The 16806-nt window shown below is 47.3% G+C and overlaps 1 protein-coding gene across 1 annotated transcript in view; it reads left to right on the top strand.

Annotated features, from left to right (window-relative positions):
- Nucleotides 1-16806, top strand: part of LOC8051371 (bone morphogenetic protein 1) — a 61482-nt gene that overhangs the window by 21051 nt on the left and 23625 nt on the right. Inside the window, exons 5-7 of the mRNA XM_042292948.1 lie at nucleotides 2647-2857; nucleotides 3993-4218; nucleotides 10703-10851. Coding sequence (XP_042148882.1) covers nucleotides 2647-2857; nucleotides 3993-4218; nucleotides 10703-10851 — 586 coding nt within the window. The remainder of the gene's footprint in view (nucleotides 1-2646; nucleotides 2858-3992; nucleotides 4219-10702; nucleotides 10852-16806) is intronic.

Here is a 16806-nt window from a genome sequence, read left to right as displayed (position 1 = left end):
GAGAGGCAATGGGAGCCTCGTTCATTGTATCACGCGCGCCAGCCAATGGGAGCGCATCCATCAGATTTCCGCTAGAGACGACAAGTTTCGCTCCATTAGGACAGGGGAAGGTGCCGTTTGGCGCGGCTTCGAAAGCTGATGACGTTGGTTCGCTCCATGGGGCAGTTGATGCTTTTGCATTAGTACCAGTTAATGAGATGTATCTATCCATTGATGCACTTGACGCTCGGGTGGCATGCACGGACTGTGCTACAATAATGAAATACGTAAACTCGTGTTGGCGCAGGTTCCACCACTCCAGGTGGTCTAATTCAGTGTTTTCGATCTACTTGTAGGCAAAGAAGCCACTTGCAGGCTTCTACTTCTTTCTGGCCTGGTACGCTTTGGTTTTTCCTTGTCCAAAAATCGTTGTCCGCTTCTTCCCTGCCACACAAGAACACACTTTCCCGAAATGACTGAGGCTCCTGCATTTTTACTTTTTTTACGGACAGCATTTCTGGCGAGATAGGACGCTCTAAAGCGATCATCGGTGAGAATCAAATCTTTTTTGTCGTAAAGAACAATTCTCTCCTCGACTGGCACCTTTTATCTAATGGAGTAGTCTGCTCCCCGCAATAAATTCGATTATGCACTTCATAGTATCACTCACGTCTTCATTCTCGACTGTGCACCGCATTCGCAGCCTTTGGAATCCACATCCGATCGGCAATCCGTCAAATCTGATTTATGTTTTTCCGCATCGGCTAGATTACTGCCTATATATGCGAATTATCTTTGAGAAATCCGCGGAAATACAGTTCTCTAATCATGTATATGACTAAGTATCACGAACACGCTGACCACCGAGTGTTTCAGATCTGTAGAGCCCTGCGTATTTGCGGGTTACCCGCGATCCATCCGCGGATGTCTGCAGTCAACTGTCGGATGCGAATAAAAATGAATCAGATTTGGCGGATGGCGGAACGGATGCTGATGCCAGGGGCTTCAGATACGGATCGAAAGCGGATATCGGTGGGTTCAAATCAAGATGTTTGCCGAGACGGCTCAAAAACGTGTGCAACCGCAGAGTGTATTGTGAATAAGTTAGTAATATAATGATGTGCATCATCGAATGTTTTGCGGGAGCAAATTATTCACTTAAAAAAAAAAAGGTGCTAAGCGTGGTGAAAATTGTGTTTTACGCCCAAGAAATACCTGATTCCGTCCTAAGATCGCTTCTGTCCCGTCAAAAATACTGTTCATAAATAAATTAAAGAGTGCAGGGGCACCAACCGCCCCTGGAATGCGTGTTCTTGTTCGGCAGTGAAAGGTCGGAAAAATTTTTTCCGGGCAATGAAAACCCAAAACGTACAATCAAAAGAAAGTAGATGCGTCCTCAACAAATGAAACGTGTTTATGGATTTTCTTTCTTCTGAACAATTGGCAAGTTGCTGCTGAGTATATTGGTTCGGAGCACGCAGTTGTGGGTTTATGCTCATACGATACCGATAGGAGGTGTTGTTATTATTGAATATTTTGATATTTTCCCAGTGGTGTACTTGAATCTTACCACGTGAATACAACTATTCGCTGTTGGTGAGCGACCACTTTTCCTCTAATTTTTTTTTGTTAATTTACATAAAAGGACACAATGTTATTGGTCTGTTCTTTATTAATCGTCATGGTTAGAAAATACGTGTTTGCTTGAAGTGAGTGTTACAAAGCAAACTTAAAAATACATTAAATGTCCATCCTTTTTAGCTTGTCTTACGGTGAGAGTGTCGCAGACGCCCAGGACGATCTCATAACTGCGATCATCTTCCAGCGACGCAAAGTGTCTCTGGAAGGGTGATCGATGGTAATATACAATTATATACGATAAAACCAAAAACGATAAAATAACTTTCACAATATTTTGACTCGAAGAGTTTTTTGTATAAATTTATACGCATAGTAACTTTAAAGCAAATGGCTTGTAAGGTACCATCCAGACTAGTTTTTTTTTTTTTTATTATTTTATTCAGACTTGATTTTGTGGTGTAACATGAATGCGCGGATTGCGGGTCGCATGAGGTTCCAAATTTTGCGAATGCGGTTCGGATGCGACAACAAAGTATGTCGATGCGGATCGGATACGGATGACGAAACTGTTGTCCGCGCAAAGCGCTACAGATCTGAGAGGACATATCCTTAGTGCATTTTATAGTTAAAGTTGTTTTCCCTTTTCGCAAACAACTCTTTTTTTTTTCCTAAACAAAACAGCCGGCATCAGTGAGTCTGTGAAATGAGGCAGCATCCTGGCGGCCAGCTTTCGTAAATGCTCCCAAGTGCACGAATGTAGTAGTTTTCTGCATGGTGTTCTTTGCAATGAAAAGCGGCTAAATTGTTTGCAAAACTTTGTTTTACGACTTTTTGACTCCTCACGATATAGTACGGTGGGGTTTTGTATGCAGATCTTTATGGTTCGCGTTCGCGAAAACGTTTTGCCACCAGAAACTAACTTCTATCTGACTCAATTTTTAGTGTCTGAGGACTTTCTTGGTTCCATAATGACAAACAGCCAAGGTTCCAGATGCTACCGGGATGCCGGAAGTTCAGGCGTTCTAATTGTCCGGAGCATGCGTGCCCGTGGTGCACCAGCTAACCCTGCGACCTGTCTTCCCCCAGATGGAGTTCGAGCTGGAGAGCAGGAACTACCCGTCGGACTACGAGGACGGCACGGACTGTCTTTACACCGTGCGTCGTGCCCACGGCAACATCTGCCAAATGGAGGTCACGTTCCTAGACTTCCAGCTGCAGCCTTCGGACTCCTGCCAGGGGGACTACCTAGCCATCGACGACATCCGAGTCTGCGGGGCGGTGGTGCCGGGAACGACACGTGAGTGTCATCTGATGCCCATAGAGCTTTACTAAACTCGATTATCGTTCGTCTGAAGTGAACCAGCCCACCCACAAACAACTAGATAGGTTCAAGAAATTTTCTTTCCGACTTTATGGTTACTCCCGGACTAAAAGATCGGCTCTACTTCTGACTTCCTCGGTGCCGTCCCAGTTGTTTTTGAACTTGAGGTGAAATTTCTAATGCCGAAATTATGCGCATCAGGCCATATTGCTTTACTCTCACTTGCCACAGCCTCTGCAAGCCTCTGCAAACTGCTAACAAAAGTAAGTTAAAAATGGTGCAAACATTTACAAGTTGTGCTTTAAAATACATAGTTCGATAGGAACTTTAATCGATAAAAATGGTCGGGTTGAATCCAATGTTACTGATCAACTCAGTTAGCAGACTCCTGCGGAGAGCGTGATCCCTTCTAAAACACGCCCTCACACACGTCAGTTCTCGCTGATAAACCCTAGATTCAGAAATGCTGTTTGTAGCGTCATCCTTCTTGCAGGCTGCGGCCGCGTTTTGAACTGCTGTTGCAAGACGCGCCGCAGCGAGCAAGAAGGTTGGCGCTTCGAACACCGTTAGCCCGGGTGAGGGGTACGAGAAGGCTTCACACGCTCTCCGCCAGGGAGTTTGCCAACCGAGTTGATCGAGTGACGTTGGTTGAGTCAGCCGCCTCAATCCAGGCAGCCACTGATGACCCTGTTGACGAGGGCTGCCCGTTCTTTTGTAGTTAGGGGTGACTGCAAAAGCCAGTCGCGGCAGGGCGTAATGCTGTGGCTGTGCGGGGTTACGGGGTGAGTCCCACGGAACCTGGTCCTGGTCAGAAGGGTCAAGGCACATGAGCAGAGAGGGAGAAGGGCACCAGAGGTACGCAGGAATGAGTGGAGTCAAGTGCGAAGAGTGTATGTTCGTGCCTGTCGAATAAATCTTTGCTCCCGACGAGTAAGCTGGGGGAGGGGTGGAGCGAATGCAAAACGGGAAGCGAGTATATTCGGCTAGGGAGAAGAGGGAAGAATGTATGTTAATTTTTTTTTTTGCAAAATCTTCGAGTTTTGCAGCTTATTATTGTGTACGTATATAATACATCTAGGAACTACTTAGTTGTGTGCGCTTCATCCCGCAGGTGTGATGGACTTCAAAGAGCCCCAGAAGGTGATGCGGTTTCACACGGACGAGTCTCAGAGTGATCGCGGTTTCCACATTGTGGTAAAGCAGAACGAATGCGACAGCGTGTACAGCACGCCGGCCACTGCCGGCGACCTGGACTGCGACGAGACCTTCTCCAAGCCTGAAGGCCAGATTGTCAGCCTCAACTTTCCGCAAAACTATGGCAACAATTTAGATTGCAGGTGAGCGGCGCACTGAAGTTGCTCGAAACAGTTCCGGTCTTAATTTATAATAAACATACTTGCGGAGGTTCGTTAATATTGATATGCCTCTTCCACTCGGGTTTGCAAATTAACGCTATTTCATTAATTGTTCGATTCCTAGTTAGGGTAACCAACCCGAATGCAGAGTTCACAGAAAGGGCTTTATGTTCCGCTGGTAGACCAAACTTCCGAAGAAATGTCTATGTATTTTCTTAAGCGTTTTTTTTTCCTAGGCTAAAGAATTATTTTATACTCGCGCAATATTACTAAACTCATATATTTCAATTATAATCAATTGTAATCACGCTTAAGGGCCCAAATGATGAAATGGTGTTTTTTGTTATACATTCGGTTGTAAAGTTTTTAACAAAAACGTGCGCAAATAGTTGTAATGGGCACAGTTCGTGAATGTTGCAAGAAAAATGAGACTTTTATGAATCTGTGTAATGCGAAACTAGAGCGCTGCTTTTGAGGAGGAGGAAAGGAGGGTACGGCGGGGAGGGTATGCCCCTCGTCCTCCTCCTCCTCCTGCCTCCTATCTTCCTCCCCTCCTTCTCTCATCCTCCTCCGATTCCCCCATTCTCCTCTTCTCCTCCTCATTCTCCTTCACTCCTCCTCCTCCTTTCCTCCCCCTCTCCTCCTGCCGCTGAATTTGTTCATGGGTGGCGTGACACGAAGTCGTGGCGTCATTTCCTACGCTAAATTTAGCGGGGAAACTGAATTGATGTTCAGGTCACGTGGCGTCTATTTTCCCGCTAAATTTAGAAGGAAACTTAGCCCACTAAAGCTAGCGGGGAAGTTTTTCCGGTAAAGTTATTGGGGAAATTTTCCCGTAAACTTTAGCGGGAAAATGTCCCGCTAGATTTATCGGTAATTTTTCTCCTAAATTTAGCGGAAAAATGTTCCCGCTAACTTTAGCGGGAAACTTTCCCCGCTAACTTTAGAGGAAGACGTCTCCTACACTCTAAAAATGGTTACGCAGAGCAAGCGTGACGCAAAGCGATTTTTTGCACGCTTGTTCTAAGCGTGGTGTTTTTCAACGCTTAGAATTCACGCTCCCTAAGCGTGACCTGCGCATAGGTTTAACGCTTGCAGGCGTGACGCAAAGCGATTTTTTACACGCTTGTTCTAAGCGTGCTGTTATTCAACGCTTAGAATTCACGCTCCCTAAGCGTGAACTGTGCTTTGGTTTAACGCTTGGCAGGCGTGAGGGGGCCCTTGTGTTTACACGCTTATTACGGCGTGCGTTTTCTCCGCGGCGCCTCCTAGGCGTGTGAAATGCGCGTCGCGGTGGAGACCTCTGGCCGTGGGCATTGGGCGTTCTCGCATTTAGTATATCGTCCCAATAATCTTAAGGCCCGTTCACACTCTTGCGACAGAGTAGGTCCGAGAGAAACCAGACCGGTTTTTAAGCTTTTGCGACTTCTTAGGACCGGATGACCTGCAGCAGAGCTACCTGGTCCTAAGAGATTGCAAGAGGCTTAAAAACCGGTCTGGTCTCTCACGGTCTTACTCGGCCGCAAGAGTGTAAACGGGCCTTAAGATTATTGGGACGATATACTAAATGCGAGAAAGCCCAATGTCAGCAGCCAGAGGTTTCAACCACGACCACCGTGACCACGACGCACATTTCACGCGCCTAGAAGGCGTCATTATTTGAGAGTGGAGACAACGCACGCCGTAATAAGCGTATGAACACACGGGCCCCCATGCATCATATTATTATCGGATATTGTTATAGGAGCTCAAAAACGATATACTAAATCTCTCTAACTACTCCTTTAGGCGAATTGAGTAGTGCAAGAAAGATCAACGTGCTGCTTCATGTATGATTACGCACATATACGAATGGTAGTTGTAAATCATCTTATGCCTGTTACATTGCGCTAAGTAGCTGCAAGCTGTTCACAGCTGTGCAACTTGTATAAATATTTTAGGAAATTTATCTTTGGCGTCTAAAAACCCAAAGGAAGAGAGAGAGAGAGAGATTTCTTTAGACTCCAATTACAAGAGGAAGAGTCCAAAAAGAACTAAATAGAAAAAGGCAAAAAAATTTCAGCTTCGGGGCTAAACTCTTTATTAGAAAATCTGTATTTTTTTTTTGTACAAATAAGCCGTTAAAAAGTATAAAGCCCACTACCTGCTAAGAACTGCAACAACTATGAGTATCATGAAACAAATATGAACGAATGTCAATATTTTGAATTTTTAGCGGGTTTGAATCAGAATATATTTTTTCAGTACATGTTAGTAAAATATCAATATATAATTCGTTACCATATGTTTTGCAGCTACGCAGTGATAATTGTGTCGTGCCATACTTATTTGCGGTTCATTTTCTACAACATACAACAATTGGTACATTAGAAAAATTGTGCTTGGTGGCAAGTCTGTGATTTTGTAAAAGAAATTAACCACAGAATAAGAAGGAGGTCCTTCTTTCTAAAAATGGTTCGTAACGAAACACAACCAGTTAAACAACGTCAACACTTCGCTAACAAAGGTGAAACTGGCATAAATATTAAATGAGTTCAAATGAGCGAAATGTTGACTTCGTTAGGAAAGTCAACATCTGCTAACAAAAATTGAATTGGCGTAATGACTAGATTTAGTTTTGAAGCATTCGACCACGTGGCACTTTCCATTTCTTTCTACATATCTTAGATTTATCATTATTAAGGGCCCTTTCGTTCACTTGACTAGAACTATTAATATTTTGATGTACATAACTCCCCTCCAACCATTCCTCAAAAACAAGTATGAAAAAAAAAAAAAAAAACATTGTACGAGATAAGTGCAACTTTGAGAGAAGATCACGCAACCTTTTCTGGGCCCACGCTACCTCAGACCTGCTTGCTGGTTTCGCTACTCTCTGTACAACACCAAGCATCTGCCAAAATGCTACTGGGTATGTTACATTCTTTAAGTAGTAAACACAGAGGCATAGCCCCAGCGCTTTCTCGAGAGACGTGTCTGGTTGCAGGTCGATTTTATTTCGTGGTTCGTTGCCGCAGATTAGCCGTCTCGTTTCGCCCCACACAATGCAGGGTCCCAGAATATCCATCGGTGCAACCTGTTAACAATAAGATTAAGATATTGTGGCCTAAAAATCTTAGTATTACAAAAATGAGTATAAACACTTGAACGTCAACATTGTCCACGTTGCACTAATTGAAGCGCTCGTAACAGGCTGTACTTAGTTCGTAAAGCTGTGTAACATTAAGTGCGCTTAGAGCGTGCTTGAAGTATTCTCTTTATTGTGAAAGTGCTCTACTCGCCGCTGAAATCAGTGGGTTATTTTTTTGCGAGCGTCACGAAAAAGCGTTACGCCGACGCGTTACGGTTACGCCGACGGCGACACCACTCAAGCTAACGCGATATTTCTGCAAAGCTTTATCTCAAAGAAACGATTGGGTTGAGGCCGATCAAAACCAAAATAAACATGCCTGCAAGCACCGGAACATGCAAAGATTCACGCGGCTGCCTCTCGTGTTACTGTGATTCTTTGCGTCTCCTTCACCGCTGCGACCCTTTTCCTCCTACAATGCAACGTTGTGTACCCTTTCCCTTCTTTCCTGTTGCCGCCCTTTTTCTCTTGCCACATTGCCACGTACCCATTCTTTCCTTCACCCATATTCTGGGTGTTCGTTAATTGATTCCGAACCGTAAACTTTCAACACGGGAGACCGACGCAGAGGCGGGACTTCAGGCAAAATATGCTTTTGCAGTTTTTGCGACAGAAAGGCAACACTTGAAATAACAAGCTCACCTGTGTACAGCAGTGTCTACAGCCGAGAACAAACTCGCCCGACTCCCTCAACTACGCCCCAACATGGACGGTTCATTCCTTCACCTTTCCGAATAGACAACATTTGTTTCAATTCCGCGCTCAATCACAAGCAGCAAAAACTGTTTCCTAGATGTGGCAGTTATGCTGAAAAGCACATCGCTTCGAGAAAAACAACACCGTAGAGATATTATTATAATGAAATTAAATGCAAAGGTGCAAGCGAGCTGGACAAGAATGACGAAAGTAATCCCTGGAGAAGGGGAACGTCGCCATTCTTGTCCAGCTCGCTTGCACCTTTGCATTTAATTGCATTATAATTACAACCATAACTTGCAAGCTTCACCCTTGTTGGTGTTCGACTGGTGGCAGCTGATAAAACCCGTTTGCACTACTGACGTCTAACCCCTGGTTAGCTCAGTTGGTAGAGCGCTCCACTTGTAATGGAGAGGTCCCGGGTTCGATACCCGGACCAGGCGGATTTTTTCGGTCGCTCACCAGTCACCTAGCTGTGTTTGGAGATTCATGTTTGTCCTTTGTCCCTCTTGTTCCCCTTCTCCAGGGATTACTTTCGTCACCGTAGAGATTGTGCTACTTGATACTTGCGCTTTCACAATAAAAGAAAAAAACAGCGGATCAAGACAGTAATGCGGGACAAAAGAAAACCTGGTTCTTACCCAAATATTGCAGTCTTCCATGAATCGCTGGCGAATGGCCGCAGTGAAGGCACCAGCCAAATGGGAAGCCCTTTCCTTGGCTGGCATTCAGATCCGTCTCCCGTAAGAATTCGGGGCACTCGCACTCGCTATGTTTGCAGCGACCCCGCGGCACTCCACGCACGTCAAGTGCAGTAAACATGGCACACTGTGCCCGAACTCACGCGCCGTCTCCCGCTAAATCTCGCAAGTCGCAGTCAGTCAAGCTGGTCTAGCCACCAGCCCCAGCCACAAACAAGGCGTGTCGGGAAATGACTGAGCGAGCCAGGGAGCAACGGGAACAGCGCAACGGCTTTCTCGCTTTTCCCGCCAAAAAAGAGGGCGCATACGCCCTCTGTGCTTCCAGAAAAAGAAAGCTCACATCAACAAAAAATAAACAAAAAAGCACGCGCAAGTGCATCTTCAGGAGGGTGAACCCATTCGGATATATATTAGCGTGACGATGAATGGAGGCGCGCGCGTTTCTCCGAAAATCTAAGCGTGTGTTCTGCGGTCGTCACGCTAACGCTGTTGATCACGTCCGAAAAAAAGGCCGAGCGGACTGCTCTAACGCTTGGACACAGAAAACAAACGCTTATTTTCGATCACGTGGTGCTTAAAACGTCATTCCCGTCGTATTGACCTCGGTTTCACGCTTGAAACTCGCGGTTAGCGTGAGGTTCAGCGTGACAGTTTTTAGAGTGTATGCAACGCGCGCGGTTACGCCGACGCCGACGGCGCTCAACCCGAAAACGAGAGCCTAAGAGCTAAGGTCTAAAAAGGAGCATTCCTGTGTGAATGACACCTACAGTGACAGCGATAGCTGCGACACTTTATTGAACCGTAATATAACCTGACGTATCTTGCACCAAGGTGCTACCTGCTACTTTACGGGGGGAAACCATCGCCAATGTATCTTCGGAGAGTGACGTTGTCACTCTCCGAGGAGACATTGGCAGGGGAGATCACGATGACATTCATAATGTGGCACCGTATGACGTCACATTATATCATGCGATGCTATTTGAAACCGCGTCAGGTAACATAATGACGTCACGTGAAAATTTGAAAAACGGACGCCCTGCACCAACGTCAATTCGAGCGAGTGAATTTCCCATGTAAACTATCGCTTTAAAACATGCACAGAGCTACAATATGCAATTGCTAATTAAAGTCACCAAAAGGAGCTTTCAGAGCCAATCGCTTTTTTTAGTACCAGCCGTTATATTATTCAATACCTCTACGTGATCTTCTCAATTTTTAAATGTGAAAACAGGCATATCTCCCTGTTAGTTATATATCTCCGTCGGCCACATTTTTCCTATAAAAAAAAAAAAACTAAAAATAAATCACTTATAAATTTTGAATTCAATTATGGTTAGGTCTGAAACTGTTTCGTCTTGTCCGGACCCGCTGTAGTAAATTTGGATGGGTACTGCGTGTTCGGCGATGCGTGCTTTATTGTTGCGTTGAAAAAAGAAACAATTTAAATATTTTTCGAAGGCAATCTGTTTATTCTTTGCCTGGAAAAAATGCAGCGAGTCATTATGAGTACAGCCACTGTATCTTACTACATCACTCTAAGATTAAATAAAGGCATCCTGCCATATCCAGGAAACCCTGTATAATCCATGTCTAACTTCCACTTGTTAAAACTAAATAATTAAGTTGTTGTCTGTCGTCTACGTGTTTCTCCTCTGTTACTCTCTTTTCGTGGGTCACTTTAACCACGTTTATTTTGTATTTCTTTAGAACGTTTTTGTTTTTAAATCTAGCTCTCGCAAAAAATTATTTATCAAACATCATAATGCCACGACTCGTGTATGCGTAGACTGTCTTTCGACACCCACGAAGAACGCAAGACACCACCGCCTTGCTAATCCCTAAAGTGCGTGCTTGCCTTTGCGTTGGCCTGTTTTGCGTTGATTCGGGTGCAGGAGAGAGCTTCATGAAGCCATTATGTGCGTGGTTCTTCTTCCAGGTACACGGTGCGCAAGATGAGTTCTTCGGTGTGTCGACTCGAGATGCGCTTTATGCGCTTTGACGTGGAATCGAGCACCAACTGCGAGTACGACTACCTGGACATCGACGGGCAGAAGCTTTGTGGCATCTTCTCCGGAAACACATCGGGTCAGAGTTTTTTTATCCCTTTCCTTTAAAAAGGTCCTCTCGTTCGTGATATCCATGAAATAATGAATATGCGGGTTTTATAGCGGAGATTCTTTTACAGTTGTATAGGCGCTTTGCACACGCGCCAAATTACAGCCGCCATAGCTGACCTTCTCTTGTCTCACCGAGATGCCGAGCAACTGAAACGGTAGTTGACGATCCTCTACAAAGGCCGATGCTTTAGAAAAGGACACAGTTGAATCTAATATGGCAATAACCTGGCCTGCTATGGTAATGATGAAGTGAAATGAACGTAATAAGAGGAAACAAAAACTGAAGGTCAGTTATGGCGGCGTCCATGCACAGGTGCTGCAAAGCGTCTATGAGCTATTTGCTCTTAAAGAAAGCTAAACTCTGTCGCCAGCACATATTTCTGTTTTGTTGGGAATTGGCAGCCACCGTCCGTGAATTCCCGACAGAAAAGAAAGTGTCACTTCGCATCTCATGTGGAGCGTTCCGTATTTTCGCATCATAAAAGAGAAAAAATCGTTCGAGCCCCTTTTTACCAAAAATGTCCTTTACAAAAACATCACTCCGACTAGATGGGTATGTGGAGACCAGAAACGCGCATTCATTTTAACCTCTTCTCTTGTCGACAAAGGTTTTGGCCCGTGCACAAAGCACCATTGTTTGCTTATGTTGCGTTATGTTATGGGGACTTGCGTCTGCTTTCATCCAGAGTCACCGGGTGATTTGTGCTGCGCATGAAACGTGGCACGCTGTACGCGACGAACGAAGCAGAAAGGTCCTGGTCACTCGTAACGTAAAGTTAGCAACCGTGAGGAATCACCGCTGAATGCGCCTTTGCTCATGAGGTGAAAAGCAGAGTATTCGTATTTTGTTTGTTTGTTCTGACTATCTTTTGGCCTTTTTTGATGCCAAGAGACGTGTTGTCGCAGTGGCTGCCCTGCTGATGGCACGGCCTACGCGTGTGCGCTTCAAATCCAGCAAAATTAATGGATATGCAAGCGCAGTTCGATTGTTTGTCATCAGCGCCCTGGTGGGAAGGACATCAAACCGTCACTCCCCTTGTGGCTAAGTTAAGAACTACACCGATGGGGACATGGCCTCCGAGAGTTTTCCCGCGCTGGCTGCGTTTTTCAGGCCGTTGTATTCGCGCGGTAGAAACTGTTACAATGGTGACTGGAAGGGGACGTGTGTCGGGCGGAAGCGAAGGGCTGCACAGAGTTGCGATGAAAACGACTCGTTTGCAGACTGCAGCGCCCGTCGCGGTTGCGAACGTTTTCATCGCAACACACGTGCTGCCCGCAGCGCTGTGTCGAAAGGTCACATAGCTACGGGTTTTAGTTGAGCTAGTTGGATCATACTGTTGGCAATCGGGTCAGCTGAACACGAAAAAATGAAAACACGAAGGGAAGAACTGGACAAACAAGCCGCTGTCTAACAACTGACTTTTAAATTATCCTCTTCCCAGCCGAGGCCTTTTCTTCTTCGTCCTAAAGGACATTAAAGGGGCGATGCAACAATTTTTGTACTTTGTGCAAATACCGCTTAGAACAGATCCCTGACGTTAATGACATATGAAACACGCGTTCGTTTTTCACTTCACGCAATAGAAGTCCCAGAAAAAAATTAAAGAAAAACGAGCAGCGTTCACCCCCTCAACTCGCAGCCAGAACAAGCGGCCACGCGATTTGGAGCCAATTATATGCCGCCAATGTTTATCATAGACACGCGTGGGGTTGGCACATTGGAGTAGTCGACACGATAAAAAATCAGAAGAAACAAAATAAATAGCCTAACGGTCGTCGGCTGCGTCATAAGGCCTCGCCAAGTGCGGAGTATAACGGTCTTGGCATACGGTATGTATTGTGCATTCGTTATTTTCTTTTCTACCACGTCAAATTCTGACGCCAAGACTCTCTACCTCCTCCGTTCCAACGCGTTGTTTGTTATCAATTTAACAAATCAGCTTCAAATAAGGGTCGTGGCACCCTGTAGAGTAAGAAAAAGAACAAAAAGGAATATTCCGAGCAGCCAGAGCAGCTCCTTTCATCAAAGAAGACGCCGTCCGAAACTCCAACGGCTCCCTTCTTATTTTATTTTTCTTTATTCACTTTGTTACTTCATTTTGTTGTTGGGTTCGAGTGCTCCCTTCTCTGTGACGATGCCGTCCGTGGACATACGTTTGGCTTTTTTGTTTTTGTTTTTTTTTGTCACGCGATGGTGTGGTCCGACCGATCAACCAATGAGTTTGTTAGAATTGTGTCACGAGGTATAAAATGGCGGATGAAATAAATATAATAAATGCAAAGAAGCGCGCAGTTCCCCCTCGGCGCTTTGTTCTTCCAGAGGCGAGCATCGCGGTGCCATGGCGTTCAACTTGTGCCGTCTTCTTGGTGCCATGAAAGACCCTCCTGAAGCAATTAATTTGCTTTAGCGCGTTGCCCGCTCCTGGCTCCTGGGTTTTCGTGCGTGTCCAGAGTGCGAAGCTGAGATGACAAGCTGCAAGTCCGCGCTAGAACTGCGGATGGCTACACGGGGGGGGGGGGGGGGGGGGGGGGGGGGGGGGGGGATGATTCGTGAGGTGCCCGAGAGGAAGTCGGTCAAAGTTCAGTGCCGGGGCGAAGTCTCGATACGGAGCGGTTCCCTTTTCGAAGGATCGCACGCACCTGACGCTTCTCCAACTCATGAAAATCATCCTCCGGATGCCAGAACCTACCGTGCGCCGTCATTCAGCGGGAGGCTGATATCGCAAGTAAGACAATAACTGATTGGGCGAGCCTTTGTCGGGAGGTTGTGGTAAATGCCGTCTTTAAGCATTCAGACATGATTGGTGCCGACGGCGTGACTGTAGAACCAGACGAGAGTATGTTCGGTCGGCACGAGTACCATCGCGGGTATTTAAGGCCTGGCCAGTGGGTTTTCGGCGGTGTGGCACGTTGCAGCGGGTGCTGCTTTCTTGTTCCCGTGGAGACCCGTGACGCTAAAACCCTGCAAGGGCTAATAGCCGAGTGGGTCCGCCCTGAAAGAAGAATAATCACTGATTGTTGGGCTGGCTATCGCAAGCTTGCAGATGACGCTCGCTTCACGCACCTCACCGTCAACCATAAGCTTAACTTTGTCGACGCGAACACTGGTGCGCACATAAATACGGTGGATTGCACCTGGGCCCACGTCAAAAACTCACTTCCATCTGGCCGGCGCGAGAGCCACCATTTCACTGGTCACCTTGCAAGGTTCATGTTTTGGAGGAGAGACAAGGCGCGCGGAAACACTGATAGATTCCAGTCGTTCGTCGCCGCGGCCGCCAAAATCTAGAGCCCCGGCGCAGACAGGGCGCGGATTCTGACGGCCCCACTGACTTCGAGGGATCCGCTGCGCTGAGTCCGTCACCCGCCTGCATGCATAAAGACGACTTATGCGCCAACCGCTCGTCAAGTGCTCGTTACGTCAGTTATAGGTTCTGGTAGCGGTCTAAACGGTCCTTTTCAGGGCCCCCATATTTTGCAAACGGAGCTGTGTTTTTAATGCGGCACCCCGTGTTTTTGTAAAAAGTTCACAGGAAAGACTCAGCAAAGGTATGTGGTCCCCAACCTGGATATCGGGTGTTATGATTCAAATAAAAATTGTTCTTGCTTATTTCGCGCCTGTGATCAAAATAAATGCCGCAGTTGCAGTCGTCCCGCGGTGCTGTTGCTCGCCCATTCGCCGTCGGCGTGCCTCAGCTTCGTCGTCTTTGCTAGCGGCGCACCGGCGAAGCCGGCCTTTGATCCGAATAAATGCCGCCGTTGCAGTCGTCCCGCGGTGTTGTTGCTTGCTCGATCGCCGTCGGCGTGTCTCAGCTTCGTCGTCTTTGCTAGCGGCGCACCGGCGGAGGCGGTTGATCTGACACACCGCGTTCGGCTTTGGCTAGCAGACGGCGTTCGTAAAATGGCGTCAGCTGTTGCTAGCTTCACGCGGCGGTACCGTGCGTGCTTCTATTCATTCGGCGTTCGTTGCCATGGTGACGGCCAGGAAAGCAGACGAACGTTTTGATGCGGAAGAACGCTGCGGCGCAGCGATACCAGGTGCGTTCTAAGGCCCTTCCCGCATGCTTTTCAATGGGCGGAAGGCGAACAAAAAGAGTTCGAAATATGGACTTAACGCAGAAGGCTGCATTTCTCCAGCGCCTCATAATTTGACGAGCCTTGCACGAAAAGCATGTTTTTTTTACCATCCCGCGTCCTGTTTTTTTATCCGGAACATGGGTCTAAAGTATCAAACTGCCAAAATTTCTCCACTAAACCTAGCGGAAAAATTTCCCCGCTAAATCTAGCGTAAAAATTTCCCCGCTAAATCTAGCGGAAAATTTCTCTGGGGGGTCACGTGACCTGGGGGTCACGTGACCCCCAGGTCACGTGACCCCGCCGAGGTCACTTGACCCCCAGGTCACGTGACCCCCTCCCCAAGGTCACGTGACCTTGGGGGAGCAGGGGGGTCACATGACCACACCCCCATGTCACGTGCCCCCCTCCCCCGAGGTCACGTGACCCCCCCCCTCGAGAACCCGTAACCCTCAGTACCCTCCCTTCCTCCTCCTCAAGAGCTGCGCTCTAATTTGGCGTTAGAGGGAGCTGTAAACGGCTTTCATTTTTTTTGGTCTATTACTTAACGGGTTGTGACAAACCACAAATACTATTTTTTTAGACCACCTGAGACTGGCTGGAAGAAAGACGACGTCTTGTTTCTTCCACCCATTCTCGGGTGGTCTAAAAAATGGTAAACCTACACCAGCCTGCCTGCGCCCCAACTGTTTTTTGCAAATAGTGTCGTTCTTTTTCGTGAACCTTAAATGACGAGGTGCGCGCGCAATATTGTCACGGGTGGTGACCAAAGGAACACTAAATAAACAGAAAGAAAGAAACGTTTAATGTGGCAAACTTGTGCCAAAACAAAAAGAGAATAGAAAAGTAATAACCAAGCGTCGCGAGCGTCGAGGTCGGCGAGACAGCAGAGTCGAGCGCTGGGGCGAAGCTAACTGCGGCTCGCCACGCGGAGCCCCTTATGTACATGCGTGGTCTTCTGGAATAATCGGCGAAGAAACTTCGACGCGTGGAACATTCGGGCCTGGAACAAGCAACATGATTCTCGAATTCTCCAGAACACTAAATTAGAGGAATAAACAAAAGACATGTCGCTCCATGATTCGAACCCTAGCTTTTCGCGTGGGAGGCAGGCGCGATAACCCTTAGGCCACGCGCGCGCTGCCTACTTGGCGAGCGCGCGCCGCATTACTCCACCCTTTAAAAAGTGCATCGCCCCGATGCAGCACAAAACAAAAAGCAAACAAAAAGAACGGTAAACTAAAGAGTCATTTGGAATACGTAAGGTCCACTGTCCTATCGAGCGTAGTACGGCTTCATGCGCACGACGTGGACGACTTCTGGTCGTGGAGGGCGGCGCGATGAAGTCCGTGTTCCATCGGGCATCACCTCGTAGTTCAGATCACCGAGTCGACGAAGTACTTTGTAGGGTCCGAAGTAGCGCTTTAGGAGTTTCTCACTGAGACCACGGCGGCGGATCGGTGTCCACACCAACACCCTGTCTCCGGGCTGGAAGTGGACGTCCCGACGACGAAGGTTGTAGCGGCCAGCGTCGACACGTTGTTGGGCTTGAATACGGTGTCTGGCGAGCTGGCGGACTTCTTCTGCCCGTTGGGCAACCACCTGGGCGTCGTCGCTTCCGTCGAGAGCCCGTTCGTGGGGTAACATCGCGTCCAGCATTGTCGTTACCCTGCGCCCATGCACCAGTTGAAAGGGTGTCACTCCGGTGGTCTCTTGTACGGCCGTGTTGTAGGCAAAGGTGACGTACGGCAGCACCTCGTCCCATGTCTTGTGCTCCACGTCGACGTACATGGAAATCATGTCGGCGATGGTCTTGTTGAGTCTTTCCGTGAGCCCGTTGGTCTGCGGG

The sequence above is a fragment of the Ixodes scapularis genome, unplaced genomic scaffold (assembly GCF_016920785.2).
Source record: "Ixodes scapularis isolate PalLabHiFi unplaced genomic scaffold, ASM1692078v2 PGA_scaffold3__209_contigs__length_174095766, whole genome shotgun sequence".
Classification (NCBI taxonomy): domain Eukaryota; kingdom Metazoa; phylum Arthropoda; class Arachnida; order Ixodida; family Ixodidae; genus Ixodes; species Ixodes scapularis.
This window is presented reverse-complemented; position numbering and strand designations above follow the sequence as displayed.